The sequence below is a fragment of the Oncorhynchus mykiss genome, chromosome 16 (genome assembly GCF_013265735.2).
Source record: "Oncorhynchus mykiss isolate Arlee chromosome 16, USDA_OmykA_1.1, whole genome shotgun sequence".
In the NCBI taxonomy this organism is placed as follows: domain Eukaryota; kingdom Metazoa; phylum Chordata; class Actinopteri; order Salmoniformes; family Salmonidae; genus Oncorhynchus; species Oncorhynchus mykiss.
In genome coordinates, this window is record NC_048580.1 from 43,961,154 (window position 1) to 43,984,101 (window position 22,948).

General features: G+C 41.6%; 1 protein-coding gene and 1 pseudogene across 2 annotated transcripts; both read left to right on the forward strand.

Moving 5' to 3' along the window:
• Positions 1 to 1,445: 1,445 nt before the first annotated feature.
• LOC118939460 lies at positions 1,446 to 5,563 on the forward strand (annotated as a pseudogene).
• A 2,061-nt stretch (positions 5,564 to 7,624) lies between these two features.
• Positions 7,625 to 19,998, forward strand: LOC110492080. Of its 2 annotated transcripts, XM_021566080.2 has the most exons (7): positions 7,625 to 8,019; positions 9,552 to 9,663; positions 9,983 to 10,041; positions 16,038 to 16,144; positions 16,317 to 16,477; positions 16,717 to 16,827; positions 19,294 to 19,998. In XM_021566080.2, the coding sequence occupies exons 1-7, from the start codon at positions 7,818 to 7,820 to the stop codon at positions 19,379 to 19,381; spliced, it is 840 nt and encodes a 279-aa protein (XP_021421755.2). In that variant the 5' UTR covers positions 7,625 to 7,817; the 3' UTR covers positions 19,382 to 19,998. The 2 variants fall into 2 exon arrangements, with proteins under 2 accessions (XP_021421755.2, XP_036802881.1); XM_036946986.1 differs by having other exon boundaries at positions 16,317 to 16,473; positions 16,717 to 19,998.
• The last annotated feature ends 2,950 nt before the right edge of the window (positions 19,999 to 22,948 follow it).

Sequence of the window (22,948 nt, forward strand, 5' to 3'; positions counted from 1 at the left end):
CCATCATCAACAAAGGTGTCAGGTCTTTCAGAAAAGGTTCTTATGACCTTTGAAGTCCCTGTAGTCCATTTCCATTGAACAGTGTACAACACAACAACTTACATTATCAGACTAACATTGTCAGTTTCAACGTTTTGTTGTCACATGCACGACATACAGCAGGTGTAAAACAGTACAGTGAAATCAAATAAAATCAAATTGTATTTGTCACATGCTCCAAATACAACAGGTGTAGACCTTACCGTGAAATATTACTTACAAGCCCGTTTGATTAGTTTAGTTGTTCAGCATTCTTATTTATGGCTTGGGGTAAAAGGTGTTAAGGAGCCTTTTGGACCTAGACTTGGCGCTCTGGTACCGTTTGCCGTGCGGTAGCAGAGAGAACAGTCTATGAATTGGGTGACTGGAGTCTTTGACAAATGTTTGGGCCTTCCTCTGACACCGCCTAGTATATAGGTCCAGGATGTCAGGAAGCTTGGCCTCTGCAGTGCCTTCCGATGAGATGCAGAGCAGTTGCCATTCCAGGCGGTAATGCAACCGGTCAGGATGCAAATTAATGTAGGTGCAAATTAATGTAGGAGAATATAACACATTAGATCTGGTAAAAGATAATACAATGAAAAAAACATGCATATTTTGTTTTTTGTACCATAATCTTTGAAATGCAAGAGAAAGGCCATAATGTATTATCCAGCCCAGGCGCAATTTAGTTTTTGGCCACTAGATGGCAGCAGTGCATGTGCAAAGTTTTAGACTGATTGAATGACTGAGCCAATGATGTTTGTACATGTTTGTACCAAATGTGCCTAATTGGTTTATTAATACATTTTCAAGTTCATAATTGTGCACTCTACTCAAACAATAGCATGGTATTATTTCACTGTAACAGCTACTGTAAATTGAACAGTGCAGTTAGATTAACAAGAATTTAAGCTTTCTGCCCATATCAAATATGTCTATGTCCTAGAATTTTTTAAAATGACTTACAACCTCATGCTAATCACATTATCCTATGTTAGCTCAACCGTCCCTTGGGGGGCACACCGATCCTGTAGAGGTTTTAATTAAAGAAGTGTTTTTAATGGGATACTTCAGGATTTTGGAAATGAGGCCCTTTATCTACTTCTCCGGCGTCAGATGAACTCTTGGATACCATTGTTATGTCTCGGGGGTCCAGTATGAAGGAAGTTTGAGATAGTTTTGTAAGCCAATGCTAACTAGCATTAGCACAAAGCAGATACCCATAGACCTCCAGTCATTGCGCTAAGGCTGGTTAGCAACTTCCTTCAAACTGCACGCAGAGACATAAAAATGGTATTCATGAGTTCATCTGACTCTGGGGAAGTACATAGATAAAGGGCTTCATTGTCAAAATCCCAAAGTATCCCTTTAAGCCTTGAGACAATTGAGACATGAATTGTGTTGGTGTAACATTCAGAGGGTAAATGGGTAAGACAAAATATTTAAGTGCATTTGAACAGAGTATGGTAGTAGGTGCCAGGCGCACCATTTTGAGTGAGTCAAGAACTGCAACGCTGCTAGGTTTCATACTCAACATTTCCTGTGTGTATCAAGAATGGTCCACCACCCAATTTGACACAACTGTGGGAAGCATTGGAGTCGACATGAGCCAACCTCCCTGAGGTACACTTTCGACACCTTGTCCATGCCCCGATGAATTGAGGCTGTTTTGAAGGCAAATAGGGGTGCAACTCAATAAAGCTGATCCTAATGTTTTGTATACTCCTTTTTATATACACAGCATAAGGTACGGTGTCAGTGAAAAACATGATGTTTGTACATTATAATAGTATGACAATTTAAAGTACAGTTGCTGCCAATATCCAGCTGGTTAGTGATTTTGTGTAATTAATGCATACAGTTTACACCGGTTTCATAATTTACATCGTTTTTCTAATGAGAGCCACAGAACCTTGAACAGAATCATCAATCAGGCCTCGTGTATTCCTTTTTCAGCCTTCTGTTCAATTAGTGTATCCATATTGGTTTTTAATGTACGCCCGTGTAGGAATCTGTGTAAACCAGTTTACTAATTTAGATGAATAACTGTCCTCTCATTCTAATCCACAGAGACACTTACAAAGAGAATCATCAGAGGCCAGGAGGTCCAGCCATACTCTATCAAGTACCAGGCGTAACAGGGACCACTACCGTGGAGCCACACTCATCCGACCCAAGTAGGTGTGTGTCTGCTGCCCACTGCTGGAAACCGTTGAGTACTGACTACAATTATGGGAGAGGGATGGATATCGGTGTACAGTGTACACAATAGCATATTTGGGTGGATTCATCTTATCTCGAACGGGTTTTGGACAATTCTATTGGTCCTAAATTGAAATGAAATGTTTTGTTTTTCTATCACTACAGCCGCAACAACATCATGCTCATCAAGGTAAGAGACTTTATTTTAATGTTTCACCACCATGAGCTAGAGTCGTTTCAATACCCACACAGGCATACCACTTACAACTTTGGGCAAGTGGTATGCTAGTGTAGATATCGGAACCTATCGATGGTGTTACGGTTGTTTGTACTTTATATTTCAGTTAGTCTGCTCACTGCGCATCTTCAGATGCTACTGCAGCCTAGACACTAAAATCCATACCGTCACTCTGTCCCTGTTGATCCCTGCTTCTGATTGGTCAGCATCTGATTGTGCGCCTTTGCTATGGTTGTGTGTGTTCTAGCTCAGTGAGCGAGCCCAGCTCAATGCCTACGTTCAGCCTGCCGCACTGCCAGAAGACAACACCCCTGGTCTCCAAGGGTACACCACCTGTACGGTGAGCGGCTGGGGCGTCACCCCGCATCTACAGCTACTACCTGTCCCCTGTGCTGCGGATGTGTAGACCTTACTGCCGCTCCTACTGCTGCTATTGCTACTACTGCTACTGCTCCTGCTACTGGAGGACCACAGACAACATGATGTGAGGTAGGACCCACTTTGGTGGCAAGGACTCCTGTCAGGTAAAGCCTAATCTCGGCACCCAGAACCAAATCCTTAACATCTGTCACAAGAGCCTAGGTATAAACTGGTATGAATAACAGGGTGTGGCCCTTAAAAACTGGGCCAGAGCCAATGGGGATATATACTGTTTGGATTAGGGAAATGTATGTGTTCAGACAAGGGAAATCAGATAGCGGTCTCCAGGTCATAGGATTTGTTTGCTATGATCTCTTAATAATAAAATAATCATATGAATGTGTTAAACTTCTATAGCGCTTTTCAGGATAGACATCTCAAAGCGCTTTATAAGCAAAAAACAAACAAACAATCATGACATGTCAGGTCAACCAATAGAGGCCAAGCCGCTGAATGCTGCATCCTTTGCGGATGGAGAGGGTCAGTTCTTGGCTCGAGTTTAAGCGGAGGGAGTTGGTCAGAAGTTACTAAGAGTTCCTTTGTAGCACTAACAAAAGGACCAGAGCTTTTGTTCACTATTGTGTCTTTTGTATTATTGTTCTACAGGGTATGGTAGAAATTATATAGGAAGAGAGACTGCAGATTCTTCCAAACAACAACTTTATTATAAGATTTGCAAAAATTGAGTATTTCAACAATTTCAACAAGATCAACAATTCCCGCATGTTTCCACACAGCTAAGTTCCTGTAGATTGTGGAAACAGGATGCCACATACTGCGGTCGCACCCAAACGGCTCTTATCTGTACACCCAGACTTATGACTAAGTCACAGAAGACAAGCCTGCATCAGCAAAAAATATTAACATGCAGTACCAGTCAAAAGTTTGGACACACCGACTAATTCAAGGGTTTCTAGATTGTATAATAATAGTGAAGACATCAAAATGATGAAATAACACATATGGAATCATGTAGTAAATAAAAAAGTGTTAAACAAATCAAAATATATTTTAGATTCTTCAAAGTAGCCACCCTTTACCTTGATGACAGCTTTGCACACTCTTGGCATTCTCTCAACCAGCTTCTGAGGAATGCTTTTCCACAGTCTTGAAGGAGTTCCCACATATGCTGGGCACTTGTTGGCTGCTTTTCATTCACTCATCGGTCCAACTCATCCCAAACCATTTCAATTGGGTTGAGGTCTGGTGATTGTGGAGGTCTGGTCATCTGATGCAGCACTCCATCACGCTCCTTCTTGGTCAAATAAACCTTACACAAGCAGTTGCTTGGCCCAAGCAACTCTGTTCTTCTTATTGGTTTTCTTTAGTAGTGGTTTCTTTGCAGCAATTCGACAATGAAGGCCTGATTCTCCTCGGAACAGCTGATGTTGAGATGTGTCTGTTATTGAACTCTGTGAAGCAATTATTTGGGCTGCAATCTGAGGTGCAGTTAACTCTAATGAACTTATCCTCTGCAGCAGAGGTAACTCTGGGTTTTCCTTTCCTGTGGCGGTCCTCGTGAGAGCCAGTTTCATCATAGCGCTTGACGATTTTTGCGACTGCACTTGAAGAAACGTTCAAAGTCCTTGACATTTTCTAGATTGACTGAACTTCATGTCTTAAAGTAATGGCTGTTATTTCTCTTTGCATATTTGAGCTGTTCTTGCCATAATATGGACTTGGTATTTTACCAAATAGGCCTATTTTCTGAAAACCAGCCCTAACCTGTCACAACACAGCTGATTTCCTCAAATGCATTAAGAAGGAAATCAATTCCACAAATGAACTTTTAACACCTTTTAATTGAAATGCATTCCAAGGTGACTAGCTCATGAAGCTGTTTGGGAGAATGCCAAGAGTATTTAAAGCTGTCATCAAGGCAAAGGGTGGCTACTTTGAAGAACCTCACAAGTGAAATATATTGTGATTTGTTTAACACTTTTTTGATTACTACATGATTCCATGTGTTATTTCATAGTTTTGATGTCTTTACTATTATTCTACAATGAGAATATAGTATAATAAATAAAAACTATACTGTTAAACAATGGACAATTCTCTAAGTAAAAACAGCATAGTATGTCTAATTAAACTGCATAGCATGTAATTAATTAATTTCCTCCACAAGGGTGACTCGGGCAGACTCCTTATCTGCAATGGAAACTTAGAAGGCATTGTCTCATGGGAAGTCAGCCGTGTGACATATGAACAAGAGCAGTGGCTGTGACTCTGAGCAGAGTCATGTATTTATAGAGAGCTGGGCCATTGAGGTTTCTGCATTATGTTAATTTACATGATGCTACAAACATTCTATGGCAATCATGTTAGCACCCCATTAACATTACATGGGAAATATTTCTATGTAACTGAATGTTTAAAAGTTGGTCCAACACTCTAAATATATGGTCCTGGCTCTGAGTAGTGGGCAAACACAGAAGCAATAGTATGGGATAGCACAAAGATCTCATGTAATTCTGTGTGGAACAGCCCCATGCCAAACCACAACTCCTTCATTTTATTATTAATTTCTGATGAACAGCTTTGGACACTGATTCCTGCTTACAAGCAAAAACTAAAGCAGGAAGTACCAGTGGCTCGCTCAATACGGATGTGGTCATGACGCGGATGCTACACTACAGGACTGTTTTGCTAGCACAGACTGGAATATGTTCCTGGGATTCATCCAATGGCATTGAGGAATACATCACCTCAGTCAACGGCTTCATCAATAAGTGCATCGATGACGTTGTCCCCACAGTGACTGTATGTACATATCCCAACCAGAAGCCATGGATTACAGGCAACATCCGCATCGAGCTAAAGGCTAGAGCTGCCGCTTTCAAGGAGCGGGAGACTAATCCGGACGCTTATAATAAATCTTGCTATGCCCTCAGACAAACCATCAAACAAGCAAAGCGTCAATACAGGATTAAGATTGAATCCTACAACACCGGCTCTGACGCTCGTCGGATGTCGCAGGGCTTGAAAACTATTACGGACTACAAAGGGAAACCCAGACGCCAGCTGCCCAGTGACGCGAGCCTACCAGACGAGCTAAATGCCTTTTTTATGCTCGCTTCGAGGCAAGCAACACTGAAGCATGCACGAGAGCACCAGCTGTTCTGGATGACTCTGTGATAACGCTCTCGGTAGCTGTTGTGAACAAAACCTTTAAACAGGTCAACATTCACAAAGCCGCTGGGCCAGACGGATTACCAAGACGTGTCCTCAAAGCATGCAAGGACCAACTGTCAAGTGTCTTCACTGACATTTTCAACCTCTGAGTCTGTAATACCTACATGTTTCAAGCAGACCACCACAGTCCCTTTGCCCAAAGAAGCAAAGGTAACCTGCCTAAATGATTACCGCCCGTGGCACTCACGTCGGTAGCCATGAAGTGCTTTGAAAGGCTGGTCATGGCTCACATCAACAGCATCCTCCCGGACACCCTAGGCCCACTCCAATTCGCATAACGCCCCAATAGATCCACAAATGATGCAATCTCAATCACACTCCACACCGCCCTTTCTCACCTGGACAAAAGGAACACCTACTGTATGTGAGAATTCCGTTCATCGACTACAGCTCAGCGTTCAACACCATAGTGCCCACGAAGCTCATCACTAAGCTAAGGACTCTGGGACTAAACACCTCTCTCTGCAACTGGATCCTGGACTTCCTGATGGGCCTCCCCCAGGTGGTAAGAGTAGGCAACACTACGTCTGCCACGCTGATCCTTAACACTGGGGCCCCTCAGGGGTGTGTACTTAGTCCCCTCCTGTATTCCCTGTTCACCCACGACTGCGTGGCCAAACACGACTCCAACACCATCATTAAGTTCGCTGACTACACAACAGTGGTAGGCCTGATCACCGACAACGATGAGACGGCCTATAGGGAGAAGGTCAGAGAACTGGCAGTGTGGTGCCAGGACAACAACCTCCCCCTCAATGTGAGCAAGACAAAGGAGGACTACAGGAACTACAGGAAAAGTGGACTACAGGAAAAGGTGGGCCGAACAGGCTCCCGTTAACATCGACAGGGCTTTAGTGGAGCAGGTCGAGAGTTTCAAGTTCCTTGGTGTCCACATAACCAACGAACTAACATGGTCCAAACATACCAAGACAGTCGTGAAGAGGGCACGGGGAAAAAAATCCCCCTCAGGAGACTGAAAAGATTTTACATGGGCCCCCAGATCCTCAAAAGGTCCTACAACTGCACCATAGAGAGCATCCTGACCAGTTGCATCACTAGTATGGCAACTGCTCAGTATGGCAACTGCTCAGCATCTGACCGTAAGGCACTACAGAGGGTAGTGCGAACGACCCAATATATCACTGGGGCCATTCTTCCTGCCATCTAGGACCTATATAATAGGCGTGTCAGAGGAAAGCCCATAAAATTGTCAGACCCCAGTCACCCAAGTTATAGACTGTTTTCTCTGCTACCGCATGGCAAGCGGTACCCGAGCGTCAAGTCTAGGACCAAAAGGCTCCTCAACAGCTTCTACTCCCAAGCCATTAGACTCTACCCCTGCACACTGACTTGGTACCGGTGCCCCCTGTATATAGCCTCATTATTGTTATTCTTATTGTGTTACTTTTTATTATTACTTTTTATTTTTGCCTACTTGGTAAATATTTTCTTCTTGAACTGCACTGTTGGTTAAGGGCTTGTAAGTAAGCACTACACTTGTTGTACAAAGTCTACACTTGTTGTATTCGGCGCATGTGGCAAATAAGGTTTGATTTGATTTGACTTTACAGATATCGTAGGCACCGAACACACAGCACCACTTCATGTGGCTCTTAAAAACCTGCTTTTTTATCTACAGCTGTCTATCAATCCACTCTCTATTTCTACCTCTTAACTCTCTCTCAACACACTCTCACACGGACACAGATACAACACAGACACTGACAAAGAAAGTGTTGTTATGACAGACCTCAGGATCAATGAGCTCAGGGTCGACGAAGCAGACACAGAAGCCAGCAATCACTCGAGTGAAGAAGAGAATGAGGATTGGATTAAACCTCTTATTTACCAGTCCCAGGGGGCCAAAGAGTTTGCCTACTGTCCCTACAGCAAGTTCCGGGTGGGGGCAGCCCTGTTGGCACATGACGGAACCGTTTTTACAGGTGAGGGGCTTACAAATAATATAATAATAATAATACATGGGTTGGGGGCTGATAAAATGGTTCCATTGATTTATTTGGTACAGTATGTTGCGTATTTAACTCTTCAGATTGCTTGAATAAAGCCCTACAGCGCAGTCATGACTGCTTATATCATTGTTATGAACAATGAATTAGAAGATGTGCCTTCTGTATAGGAATGGAATTACGAAAAGGAGAATAATAAGTTATAAAGTTTCTTGTTATCAGAGTGGCTGGTCTGGCCACCATCAGTGGATACAAACAGCATTTTCCTGATTCAATATTGGTAAAACACGTTTGCGATCAAAAACTCCTGTGCCTGTTGAACTACTGCACAGACAGAATATTTTTCTTTTTAATGTTTGGCCTGGTCGAGACTAACTTGTTGTATAGTTTTCTGTTTCATTTAAAAAAATATTTTTTGACACATTAGCGTTTAGATTATTTAGACATTCCTACTTTTTGACCCCAAAAAAAGTATTTAGGTGTTTCATTAGATTCATTTCATTATTGTGCAGGTTGGTCAGTGGTGCCAATGTTTTGATTTCACTGTGCACTTAGTAATTATTAGTATTGATACTATGACATTGGTTGTTAAGACCAAGGCAATGTTACATTTGTTGCATTCATTGGCACTGCAATGTTAAGTAATTGCAATGCAAGTCCTCAGTAGAGTAAAGGCTTGGTAAGTCAAACATCTTGTCCACTGTGGACACAGACTTTATTCTCTTTACTTAAATGTAAGAATCCCTCCTCGTGTATATTTTGCACTGAAGGCTTTCTACAGAACTAATTATTCTAATCTATTCCAAAAAAATGTTTTAAGTAGGTCTAAACCTTGTTTTAATACTGTTTTTTTTAATCCTGTTTTGCTTCTGAATGATATAACAATGGCCTGGTCGAGACTAACTTGTCGTATAGTTTTCTGTTTCATTTAAAATCTATATTTTTGACACATTAGCATTTAGATTGTTTAGGGTTAATCCTGTCAGAGAGGGGTGGGTCAGGTGAGGCAGGTAGCCTAGCGGTTAACAGCAACGGGCCAGTAACCGAAAGGTCGAAAGGTGAAAATCTGTCTATGTGCCCTTGAGCAAAGCACTTAACCCTAACTGCTCCTGTAAGTCGCTTATTGCTGGACAAGAGCGTCTGCTAAATGACTCAAATGTCAACGTAAAAAATATATATATATATGCCTGTACGACTAGTCCAGAGATGTACAAATATACAGAATATCTACATTCCTGATTATTTACATTCCTGTTTAGTGCAGGTCATACAATATGGAAAAGTCAATAACAATATATGACAGTCAGACTGCCCTCAGCAGCATCACATCTAACCCTCTAAGTGTTATCTGAATCAAGAATGATCATTGAGATTCATTAAAGTACTTTTATAGTGTTGTTAAGGATGAAGACGTGTTCTGTATTTGATTTGATACCATTCCAGAGATTCCGGGAGCTCTTACGAACACAGAAAACATTAACTAAAGCATCCTCCTTATTTCTTAACAGGATGCAATGTAGAAAATGCAAGCTACAATCTTGGTCTCTGTGCAGAGAGAACAACTATTGCAAAAGCTGTTTCCGAGGGATACCGACGTTTCAAGACCATTGCCATTGCCAGGTGCAGTATTCCTGAACTTTGCCTTGTTTCCGAGTAAACAACAGTTGATCCAAAATAATTATTGATTCAGTTATATTTCGTCCTGTTGAGTTCATCAGACAACATAACACTATACATGAAATTGTTTGAGTTCACTGGGTTCTGCTGCCCGTCAGACAGTGTAGATGGTTAAAACCTTCTACTCCTATGAGGTGATCTCCCTGAAGTGTTTAAATACTACTACACTGTATTATTGTCAACATAAAATATTGGTTAACAACACAGTACTGAAAATCACCACTGCGGGTAAATGTTGCTAATGATATGACTGATTTTGTAGTGACCTGGAAGACCAGTTCGTCTCACCCTGTGGAGGTTGCAGACAGTTCATGCCGAGAGGTAAGTCAATTATTTATACAACTTGGATTTGTCAATGATCTGTGAATGGTAAAAACCAATTTTATGCAATCACTTTTTGACAGCACCCCCTTTTGATTTGAACAAAACATTCCATAGATATTTGCTCATTGTAGAAGTGCTCAGAAAGTGACTTTCTGGAGCTGAATGTCGAAACATTCAAGAGATGAAGGTACTAGAAGTTCACCTATTTTGCATACCCACCATACCATGAGTCATCCATGTCTTCATCACCACTGGAAAAGATCAACGTTTGAGATTGATCTCATTTAAAAGCTTACAAACAGAGTTGTACAACTATTTTATCATTTTGATTTTTTTTTAAATGATAAAATAGTTTGACAACGCTGTTTGTAAACTTTTAAATGATTTCAAACTCAACCATTTATCTTTTCCAGTGATGAAGACATGGATGTCTCGTGGTATGGTGGGGTATGCAAATTGGGTCAACTTTGAACCCATTTATTTTCTGAATGTTTTGGCATTCAGGACCAAAACGTCACTTTCTGACCACTTCTTCCATGAGGAAACATGTATGAAAAGTTTTGTTAAAATCCAAAGGGGTGCTGTCAAAAAGTTACTGAATTCAAACGGAAAGGGAATGGGAAAGACTACATTGAGAATGGATCCAAGGTCTAATCCAGGAAACCTACATCTACTGTGGATTTAAAATTAATGGAACAGCACAACTAACTTTTCCCTTGTAGTTTGGTGATCAGTGGTCCGTGTACCTATCCAAGCCTGATGGGTCTTATGTGGAAATTACTGTAGGAGAGCTGCTTCCTGTGTCATTTGGACCTGAAGACCTGAAGAAAAAGACCATGTTCACTACACAGAATGGGTCATAATAGTATTCACAAGACAAGAGGAAAATCAGGAATCATTCATAACAGCATTACAAGTCCATGAAATGTCAATAACCCCTAGCCACATACATGAAGAATGTTAGACTTCCAATAAGACTACTAGGCAATGTATTAGTATTAGATAATGCCAGTGGATATTGACTTGTGTCTCAGAAATTAAGAAAATGCCTCAATGTGTTTTCTAACAAGTGTTGGAAATACAGTATATTACATCAAATTATATTTGGCTACACAGCTCACATTCACATTACTATTTGTATGTGTATGATTGGAAGTGATTGAAGTATCAATGTTAAAAATACTTGATGTATTACTCAAAAATATTAAAGTGCTTTAGGACAATTGAGTAAAGTTTAAATCGTTTTTAGGCCTATTTGCATAATTTGCTGACGCCGGTAAAATTGTAATTGTCGCACTTTTAAGTGGCTCTTTAATTCTAAAACAGGTCAAGTAACAAAATAACGTCCGGTGACTGTAACAAGGATGCCTCTGTATGTTCTAGTTTGTTTACATAACGATTCGTCCTTGTGGATCTTATGAACGACGAGGACTGATGGAGAAAGTATAAACTTGCTTTATTGTTAAAGCATGTCTGTAAAACATGGCATCAGCAGTGGGGTGGAGTTGGAACGGACAGTTTTCCAGTTAGGTTACTAACAGCAAAGTTCCAAGGTGAGTGTCTTTGTGTAGGACAACCAGTCCACACCGTTCAGCCTCAAACTTTCCTACCAGTTCGGTACCGATATTACCACACGTTGTTGAGTGATATTGCTACACAGCTGCAGACCGGTGGATTCAGGAGGTTTGGGGAGCAACGGTTTGCCAAGAAATAAAGTGGTGCTTTTGGTCTGGGGCGGGTTTGATTCAACGACAAAAGTAGTGATGTGACATGCCAGGAAATCCAGGTAAATAACAACATGGCTTTAGGCAGCAAATATATACAATAAAAATAGCTATAGTTAGTTATAGCCTAGCTCCGTAGTAAGATCACTGCAATGGATCGAACACTGGAGTTAAGTCTTAGCTAGGCAGCAAGTTGATTAACTAGCAGATTTGAGGTCATACTAAATGTCATACTTCCTTTTGATAGTTCAGAAATTGTAGATAGAACTTGTAGATCAACTTGTAGCTATAAAAAAAGATTGCCTAGTCATAACATATCTGTTCCAGCTGTCTGAAAGGCGTTATTAGATACTGTTTGGCGTAGAAGATAATTTTCGGCCAACATTATTAACTTGTCGATATTTCCTCAATTCCTCAAAATTCTCTTCTACGCCAAACAGTATCTAATAACGCCTATCAGATAGCTGGACAGAGTAATGGTCTGGCAATATTGTTAATAGCTACAAGTTGATCTATAAGCAGTGGAGACCCATCATTTTGTCTGCACCACCTGTTATGAAACCCACATTTACTTGGGCTTTCCTGTTTTGCATGTTATTTTGGCATTAATATGTGTCACATATCCGTTTGCAAACAATGTAAAATATATATATAACATTGAGTTAATAAAGCCACATACAAAACAGAACAGTGCTATCTGTGGTGGTGGGGAAAGCCAGCAGAAAATACGGAGTGTTGCGCCGTGATTGGCTCAGTGTTCTGTCACTCATGGGGATTACGTCACCTCCAAGTCTAAGGGTAGTGCTCTAAAATTCTAGCCCCTTTGGGTGCTGCCATAGAGTTACATTAGAAATGCCCATCCAAGAAGGTTCAAGATCATTGGCGACAGAAAAAATGATGTCCCCTATGTTGAACATAATAAACGGCTCTCTATCCACCAGATGTGTATCAAACTCACTAAAAGTGTCAGTAATAAAGCCTCTCTTGAAAAGCCAAACCTTGACCCAGAAAATATGAAAAACTATCGGGCTATATCGAATCTCCCATTTCTGTTTGGCGTAGAAGATAATTTTCGGCCAACATTATTAACTTGTCGATATTTCCTCAATTCCTCAAAATTCTCTTCTACGCCAAACAGTATCTAATAACGCCTATCAGATAGCTGGACAGAGTAATGGTCTGGCAATATTGTTAATAGCTACAAGTTGATCTATAAGCAGTGGAGACCCATCATTTTGTCTGCACCACCTGTTATGAAACCCACATTTACTTGGGCTTTCCTGTTTTGCATGTTATTTTGGCATTAATATGTGTCACATATCCGTTTGCAAACAATGTAAAATATATATATAACATTGAGTTAATAAAGCCACATACAAAACAGAACAGTGCTATCTGTGGTGGTGGGGAAAGCCAGCAGAAAATACGGAGTGTTGCGCCGTGATTGGCTCAGTGTTCTGTCACTCATGGGGATTACGTCACCTCCAAGTCTAAGGGTAGTGCTCTAAAATTCTAGCCCCTTTGGGTGCTGCCATAGAGTTACATTAGAAATGCCCATCCAAGAAGGTTCAAGATCATTGGCGACAGAAAAAATGATGTCCCCTATGTTGAACATAATAAACGGCTCTCTATCCACCAGATGTGTATCAAACTCACTAAAAGTGGCAGTAATAAAGCCTCTCTTGAAAAGCCAAACCTTGACCCAGAAAATATGAAAAACTATCGGCCTATATCGAATCTCCCATTTCTTAAAAAAAAAAAAAAAAGCTGTTGCGTAGCAACTCACTGCTTTCCTGAAGAGAAACAATGTATATGAAAGGCTCCAGTCTGGTTTTAGACCTCATCATAGCACTGAGACTGCACTTGTGAAGGTGGTAAATGACCTTTTAATGGTGTCAGACCGAGGCTCTGCATCTGTCATCGTGCTCCTAGACAGGGCTGCTTTTGATACCATCGATCACCACATTCTTTTGGAGAGATTGGAAACCCAAATTGGTTATTATTTGACCATGCTGGTCATCTATGAACATTTGAACATCTTGGCCATGTTCTGTTATAATCTCCACCCGGCACAGCAAGAAGAGGACTGGCCACCCCTCATATCCTGGTTCCTGGTTTCTTCCTAGGTTCTGGCCTTTCTAGGGAGTTTTTCCTAGCCACTGTGCTTCTACACCTGCATTGCTTGCTGTTTAGGGATTTAGGCTGGGTTTCTGTACAGCACTTTGTGACATCAGCGGATGTAAGAAGGGCTTTAGAAATAAATTTGATTGATTGATTGATGTCAAATCACGTTATATCTATAGTAGCTTTGATTGGACTGTCAACATCATACCTTCAAAATCTTAGCTAGTAGTCATCATCATGAATCAAGTCGACAATCTACTGGCAAATCCTTTTTAATCCTTGTCATATGAAGAGAAATAATGCGGAGAAATCATAGGTAAAATGTTTCGGTGCTCATCGGCCATTGGACATAAACATTACAAAACAAGTTGGAAATCGCAAGTTCAGCAATGAGTGATTTGGAAGGAATCAGTGGCTAACTGCAAGCATTTCAAAGTCATCATTAGCCTGCTATTCAGTGGAGTGGCTGTGGCTATTGTCCTAAGTCTAAGATTAAGGGTATTTTTTCCTAGTTTAAAATGATAAACATTCAACGTTGGATATGTTGTCAATGAAGCACGATTTGTGCAGCTCTCAAAACAACTGCTAACTCGGAACTGCAAAATCTGACTAGTGAGTTCAAGACAACTGGGCTACGACTGGGAAAAAACATTTTGAACTTTCATCCAACTCGGAATTGTAAGTTGTGAACTCGGGCCTCTTTCTAGAGCTACGACCTGAACATCACTGAAATCATCATGATTCAACCTTTTTTTCCCCCCCGAGTTCCCAGTTGTCTTGAAGCACCATAAATCCAGAAAATGCCAGACTTTGATGACAGAAGTTGCCCACGAAGGACCACCGCGCCACCCTCCTGTTCAAGTGAGCACAGCACAACAAGGTGAGTCCAAAAATGTATTGTATGCTGCTGCATAAATTATGTAATATGCCAGGGAGATATGTATACTGTAGCTGAGAAAGTAATACTAAGTGTATGTAAGCTGTTAGTAGACCATGTGCCTCACCCTAATAATTTGGTCTATTTTCACCTACTGATCTGACTTGGTGGTGCACATGTAGCCTATAGCCTGTTTTTGAGAAATGTATCCTATGGTTCTGACTTGGTGTACAAGGAGAATAATGTAAGAACCGCCCATGTTCTGAATTCTGTCGCCGTACATTTCAAAAGTGCTGAACAAATAGTTTTTTTTTTTTCACCTTTATTTAACCAGGTAGGCTAGTTGAGAACAAGTTCTCATTACAACTGCGATCTGGCCAAAATAAAGCATAGCAGTGTGAACAGACAGCAACACAGAGTTACACATGGAGTAAATAATAAACAAGTCAATAACACAGTAGGAAAAAAAAGAAAGAAAAAAAAAGTCTATATACATTGTGTGCAAAAGGCATGAGGAGTTAGGCGAATAATTACAATTTAGCAGATTAACACTGGAGTGATAAATGATCAGATGGTCAACAAATAGTTGCATTGACTACGTGCGTCCTAGTTCGCTCATTAATGTCTTAATCAAAATTGCGGATTGCCTCTTATCCGCTTGTTGTCTCCTTATGCCATAGTTTGTACATCTCAATTGTCAGTAGAAACCACATTTCTTTAAGCAAGTCAGCCATATCAGCTATGTTTTTTTCAAAGGCAGTAAATGAGGCTGAATGAACTGTTTCGCTGTCAGACAAGGCTCTGCTGAAAGCAAGGTGTGCAGTGGTATAGTGCTATTAATGTATTGTTCAGTGTTGTGTTGTGTAGTGGCTTTGATGGCATGCATCCCACTTTTTTTTTTGCCCCACCAAGATTTCCCTGCTAAAATTTTCACTGTCTACAAGTTCTATCTACAATTTCCAAACTACCAAAAGGAAGTACGACATGTAGTACAATAAAATAATAATACAATTGTCAAAATATATATAGATTTTTTAATTGCACGGCCATATTCAGATATCATGAACTTCATGGATAAAAAAAAAGGAGTGGTAGAAGAAATATGGGGGAAACTCTGTATAGCCTGTTCTTACAACAAGTAAGGACAGATTATTGGGGCACATGGAGTGTGTGTTACTTTTTGGTTTTCAAATATTACTGTAGAATACTGGCTATATTCAGCATGCAATTGGCATAGTAATACGATTGTATTCCCTGTTCCCCTGCAGGCTGGTTCATCAAGCAAGGCTATTCTGAGACCCATGTCCCAGGAGCTGATCCCTGCAGGCCCTCTCACCATGCAACAGGAAAAAGAGGAACAGATTGCATTAAACGGGTTAGTAACCGCAATCAGTCACAGCATCAACTTACTTTCAATAGTCACAGAATAGCCCAACATATTTTGAGATTGTCTCTCGAAAGATTGACCGAACATAAAACTGAGTTTTGGCACGCGATCAAGAGTGCCTTTCAAGTTGATTTCTATTGACTGAACAGCTGTTGGTTAGTTTTGCAGGTATTTCGGGGACGTGTCTGCCCAACCCAATGTGATCAGGGTGTACCGGCCGTTCACAGCGGACATACCCCTTCTACCCGGTGCACAGGAGGAGTACCCTGATGTCCTGCCAGACTCAACCCTGAGAGCCTGGGCAACAACCGTACTCTGTAAGTAAGGATCATTCTCCTCCATCCATCCTCCAGCTTTATCTCAATGTCTTGGGGTCTGTTTCCCAGCCCCAGATGAAGCCAACTTTTGGACTAAAAAGCATTTTTTTTTTTAGTCCAGGATTAGGCTTAATCTGTGTCCGGGAAACTGGCCCATTATGTATTATGTCCAGATTCGTCCAACTCTATATTCACCCACCCCAGAGTATACTGATCTAACCTCTCCTCCCCCTGTTTCCATAGTTACCCGTACACACTGCGTCAGTGCCTGGAGGTGAACGTGCCCAGCAGGAGAGAGGGCTCTCTAATGGTGCTGCAGCTGCTGGACCTCTTCCTCATTTCAACCAACATTGAGTAATCGTATTGTTATTTAATATCTTTATTGTGCAGATGGTTGCCCCCAGCTGGTTATCACTGACTGTGGCTGCTGCTTGGCTCAGAAAGACTCTAGTCTACAGCTGCCCTTCAACTCTATATGGGTGAACAAATATGGCACCTAAGGTAATCATCCTCAGAGAAATACAATAACACCACCTGAACATTCAAAACAACAAGCCCTTCTATTAGGGCTGTCCCTGACTAAATAAAATCTTGGTCGACCGAGATACATCTGTTCTTTTGACCAATCGATTGGTTGAAATTTTAAAAGGTGCATTTTTCCTCATACAGACACACCCTATGTGTTTTATTAAAATCAACTATATGTAGGCTATTGAGCTTGTCTTATGCTTTAAGAACACTGTGATCAAATAATTAAGACAAACAAATTACTCAAAAGGGAGCCAGGAGGACCTCCCTAGTGGTGCAGCGGTCTAAGGCACTACATCGTAGTGCTTAAGGCGTCACTACAGAACTGGGTTCGATCCCAGGCTGTGTTACAGACGGCCGTGACCGAGAGACAGGTTTGGCGGCGCACAATTGTCCCAGCGTCGTCCGGCGTTAGAGAAGGGTTTGGCTGGCCGGGATGTCCTTGTTCCATCGCGTTCTAGCGACTCCTTGTGGCAGGCTGGGCGCCTAAAAGCTGACTTCGGTTCCCCGTTGTACAGTTTTCCTTTGACACATTGGTCCAGGTGGCTTCCGTGTTAAGAGGACAGGTGTTAAGAGGCGTGGTTTGGCAGGTCATGTTTCGGAGGACGCATGACTCGACCTTTGCCTCCTGAGCGCGTTGAGGAGTTGCACCGATGAGACAAGATCGAAATTGTGGGGTAAAATACAAAAATTATACAATATTAATACCGTATAAATCACAATGGCTACGCATGGCATGTCTGCAAGGAACGTGAAACATTGTATCAACTAACAACTTGGTCCGGCCTGAAGCTGGCACTAGCAAACTTGCAACATTGTATAAAATATTCTTAGCCCCCCGAGTTTCCTGTGCCAGTGAGCTCCAGGCAGACACAGCTGTAAACTATTTGTGCAAATGATAAGAAGTAATCAGGTAGGCCTACTTTATTACGTTTCCACCGGATCAGAGCATGATATCCCCCCCTTCACGCGAGGAGTTATCGAAAGAGAAACGTTGAGGAACTGTTGTCATTCTCAATATATGTAAAACCAGACTTTGTTTACCTGCTGTTTGAGTTGAAGACAAAAATGACTTGATATTCCTCAATCAGATCCCCAAATGGGTACATTTATAGGCCTACATTTGCGTGCAGGCCAGTTAGCCTAGGCCTAATTCTATGCACAATCAGGTGTACTTCCTTACTCAACATTGACAGGAGCGCTACAAACAAAACTCCTAAATGGAATTAAATAAACCAAAACGCATTCCTCACAAGCGTAGCCTAGGTTGTACGGTCCGCAAACACCGTGTCCACTCTGACAATGAGAATGGTAAAATACTGTAATAATAATATATTGAATCCATTAACAGAAACTCTAGTACCCAAACAGACATTGTAGATTAGAACTGTAAACGTACTACTGGTGATACTGGTGTGCCATCCCTGCGACCTTCGCAATGGATTAGTCCACTGAGACAGGCGTGAATCAGACAGGTGTCCGTGTGCCATAAAAATAAAATAAAAACATACTGTATTTTTGCGACTGCTCGACTAAAAACATATCAGTCGACCAACAGCCTATCGACCAGTCGACTAAAGGGGTTCAGCCAACCCTTTCTATCTATCAATTTTTGAAGCAAACTTCGATTGTTCTACCAGGAGTTGCTGAACATCTTTTCATCTTTGCTCTCTCCAAAGGTGGCCACTGCAGTTCCAAGCCAGGGAGTGGTAATCAATTACAGCAAGGCAGATGCCAGGGCTGTCAGTGCCATTTCCTATGAGATATTTGGCCAGGCCAACCTGTTCTATGGAACAGGGGGCCTGGCTAGCAGGTGTTTCCAGGAGAAGCAGCTCCCTGCCCTACCTGCCAGTGTGCTGACATGCAGCTTGGGGCGGCAGGTAGCCTAGTGGTTAGAGCATTGGGTCAGTAACTGAAAGGTTGCTAGATCAAATCCCCAAGCTGACAAGATAACAATCTGTCTTTCTGCCTCTAGTCAGTTCCCCAGTAGGCTGTCATTGTAAATAAGAATTAGTTCTTAACTGACTTGCCTAGATAAATAAATAACATTTAAAAAAAAATAGTGGTCAGGCTGCTCATGCGAAGGAACCCCAATAAGGTAGGAGTCTAATTAGGATTTTCAAACCTTTACTTCATTGAAGGGTATGCAAGGTATTAAAGATGAATTCAGTATTCCGTTCAGTAAATAAGGGTTTGGTGCTTAGTATGCAAATCCATTACATTATCAGAGGTATCAGAGATATGCCCTGAATCCAAGACTCATATTATGCTCATATCGTTGTTTCTCTGCAGTGCCCCAGTGCCAGAATGGCTGCCAACATGCTGCATCTCAGCCTCTGGGGAAGGCGGGCCCTGGCCAATCAGGACAGCGCTGGTATGAAGACGTTAGCTGATTGGCTGCTGTGCCAGTCTGCCATGGTGCTCCTGAGAGGCTGCAGGCCCAGTGGGAGCTTGGAAGAGGCAGAGCTACAGTACAGAGGTGCTTCATGTCCAACGTGGACCTGGAAGACCTCAGATTGTGGTGGAAATAGAAAAGTCACTCTGTGAAGTTGTGGGAACCCACCAATATAAAATCATTGAATTTACCTGAAAAAGGAATATAATAATAATGTCAAAATAGTTTCTCTCCCCATTTCCACCCATGTGTGTAGAGCTTTCAGGAAACAAATACAGTGCGCTCCAAAAGTATTGGGACAGTGACACATTTTTTGTTGTTTTAGCTCTGTACTCCAGCACTTTGGTTTTGAAATGATACAATGACTGTAAGGTTAAAGACTGTCAGCTTTAATTTGAGGGTATTTTCATGCATATCGGGTAAACTGTTTCGAAATTACAGCACTTTTTGCACATAGAACCCCCATTTTCAGGGAGCAAAAGTAACGAGACAAATTCACTTTTGTATTAAAGTAGTAAAAAGTTTAGTATTTGATCCCATATTCATAGCGCGCAATGACTACATCAAGCTTGTGACTCTACAACTTGTTGGATACATTTGCTGTTTGTTTTGGTGGTTTCAGATTATTTTGTACCCAATAGAAATGAATGGTAAATAACATATTGTGCCATTTTGGAGTCACTTTTATTGTAAATAAGAATAGAATATGTTTCTAAACACTTTCACTTTAAATGTGGATGCTACCATGGTTACTGATAATTCTGAATGAATCGTGAATAATGATGAGTGAGAGTTAGACACATACAGTGCCTTGCGAAAGTATTCGGCCCCCTTGAACTTTGCGACCTTTTGCCACATTTCAGGCTTCAAACATAAAGATATAAAACTGTATTTTTTTGTGAAGAATCAACAACAAGTGGGACACAATCATGAAGTGGAACGACATTTATTGGATATTTCAAACTTTTTTAACAAATCAAAAACTGAAAAATTGGGCGTGCAAAATTATTCAGCCCTTTACTTTCAGTGCAGCTAACTCTCTCCAGAAGTTCAGTGAGGAACTCTGAATGATCCAATGTTGACCTAAATGACTAATGATGATAAATACAATCCACCTGTGTGTAATCAAGTCTCCGTATAAATGCACCTGCACTGTGATAGTCTCAGAGGTCCGTTAAAAGCGCAAAGAGCATCATGAAGAACAAGGAACACACCAGGCAGGTCCGAGATACTGTTGTGAAGAAGTTTAAAGCCGGATTTGGATACAAAAAGATTTCCCAAGCTTTAAACATCCCAAGGAGCACTGTGCAAGCGATAATATTGAAATGGAAGGAGTATCAGACCACTGCAAATCTACCAAGACCTGGCCGTCCCTCTAAACTTTCAGCTCATACAAGGAGAAGACTGATCAGAGATGCAGCCAAGAGGCCCATGATCACTCTGGATGAACTGCAGAGATCTACAGCTGAGGTGGGAGACTCTGTCCATAGGACAACAATCAGTTGTATATTGCACATATCTGGCCTTTATGGAAGAGTGGCAAGAAGAAAGCCATTTCTTAAAGATATCCATAAAAAGTGTTGTTTAAAGTTTGCCACAAGCCACCTGGGAGACACACCAAACATGTGGAAGAAGGTGCTCTGGTCAGATGAAACCAAAATTGAACTTTTTGGCAACAATGCAAAACGTTATGTTTGGCGTAAAAGCAACACAGCTGAACACACCATCCCCACTGTCAAACATGGTGGTGGCAGCATCATGGTTTGGGCCTGCTTTTCTTCAGCAGGGACAGGGAAGATGGTTAAAATGGATGGGAAGATGGATGGAGCCAAATACAGGACCATTCTGGATGAAAACCTGATGGAGTCTGCAAAAGACCTGAGACTGGAGACTGAGATTTGTCTTCCAACAAGACAATGATCCAAAACATAAAGCAAAATCTACAATGGAATGGTTCAAAAATAAACATATCCAGGTGTTAGAATGGCCAAGTCAAAGTCCAGACCTGAATCCAACCGAGAATCTGTGGAAAGAACTGAAAACTGCTGTTCACAAATGCTCTCCATCCAACCTCACTGAGCTCGAGCTGTTTTGCAAGGAGGAATGGGAAAAAATGTCAGTCTCTCGATGTGCAAAACTGATAGAGACATACCCCAAACGACTTACAGCTGTAATCGCAGCAAAAGGTGGCGCTACAAAGTATTAACTTAAGGGGGCTGAATAATTTTGCACGCCCAATTTTTCAGTTTTTGATTTGTTAAAAAAGTTTGAAATATCCAATAAATGTCGTTCCACTTCATGATTGTGTCCCACTTGTTGTTGATTCTTCACAAAAAAATACAGTTTTATATCTTTATGTTTGAGGCCTGAAATGTGGCAAAAGGTCGCAAAGTTCAAGGGGGCCGAATACTTTCGCAAGGCACTGTATATCATACCCCCAAGACATGCTAACCTCTCACAATTGCAATAACAGGGGATGTTAGCATTTTTTTGTGGGGGGGGTATGATATTTGTGCATCTGTAACTTTCTCACTTGTGTCTAACAAATTGTGCTTGTTACACAAAGGTAAGACAATGCATGGTCCTTTACAGATTTAGCCATCGTCAGAGCAGGGTCTGCCATGTTGAGGGCCTACAAAAGTGACACCCGGGCAGTGCCCTATGAGTCTCTGATGGTGGCTGATGTTGGGGACGTCAACGTGTATGAGGCCTACCGTACAATCCTGGCCACGGGCTTTATCCACCTTACTATTGGTGATGAGGAGCCCCCTTTTCTACACTATGCAATCTGAGATGTGAGGAAAGTGATTTTGGACATTAATAGCAAAGGCCTACTAACTGCAGTTCGGCAGTGTTCAGTTTACCTTTCAGATGTGCCTCAAGACAACACCTGCTTCGTCTTTCTCCTCGTCACACATTTAGGCTAATGTCGAATGAACCTTCCTGACAGATGCAGGACAAAGGTTACTGTTATAATGTTTTGACACGAAGCACTCAAGATACATTTGTTGTAATGTTTAACTGTATAGGCCACCTTTTTTTTTAAACAGGTGGTGATCACACCGTAGCATACCGTATTCTCCAAGCATTTGCTGAGAAATAAGTATTGTACTCGTAAGCTTCATTTTTCATATGCCAGAACAACTAGAATACTTTCAGGGCCGGTTTCCCGGACAAAGATTAAGCCTAGTCCTGGAATAAAAAGCACTTTCAATGGAGAATCTCTGATGAGCACATTTTTTTTCTTATGCAGGACTAGGCTGAATCTATTTCTGTGAAACAGTACATTTGTGTCCTGTGTTTGTCAGACACGGCCCTGTGGGTCTCATCCATGTGGGTGACAAAGATTGGCCCGGGGCCCCCTTCAGACGTTGTGAGTAGAAGGGCCTGCTGGACTTCAAGAGGGTTGTCCAGATAGAGCTGTGTGGAACACGCTACTCACCTGAAGCCTACGAGTGGAGCCGAGGACAGGTACACACTTCATTGTGTGTAGTGGTCTTCCTCACCTAGGGCGACACAAACATTAACAATAGTTAAAAATACAGGTCCTTC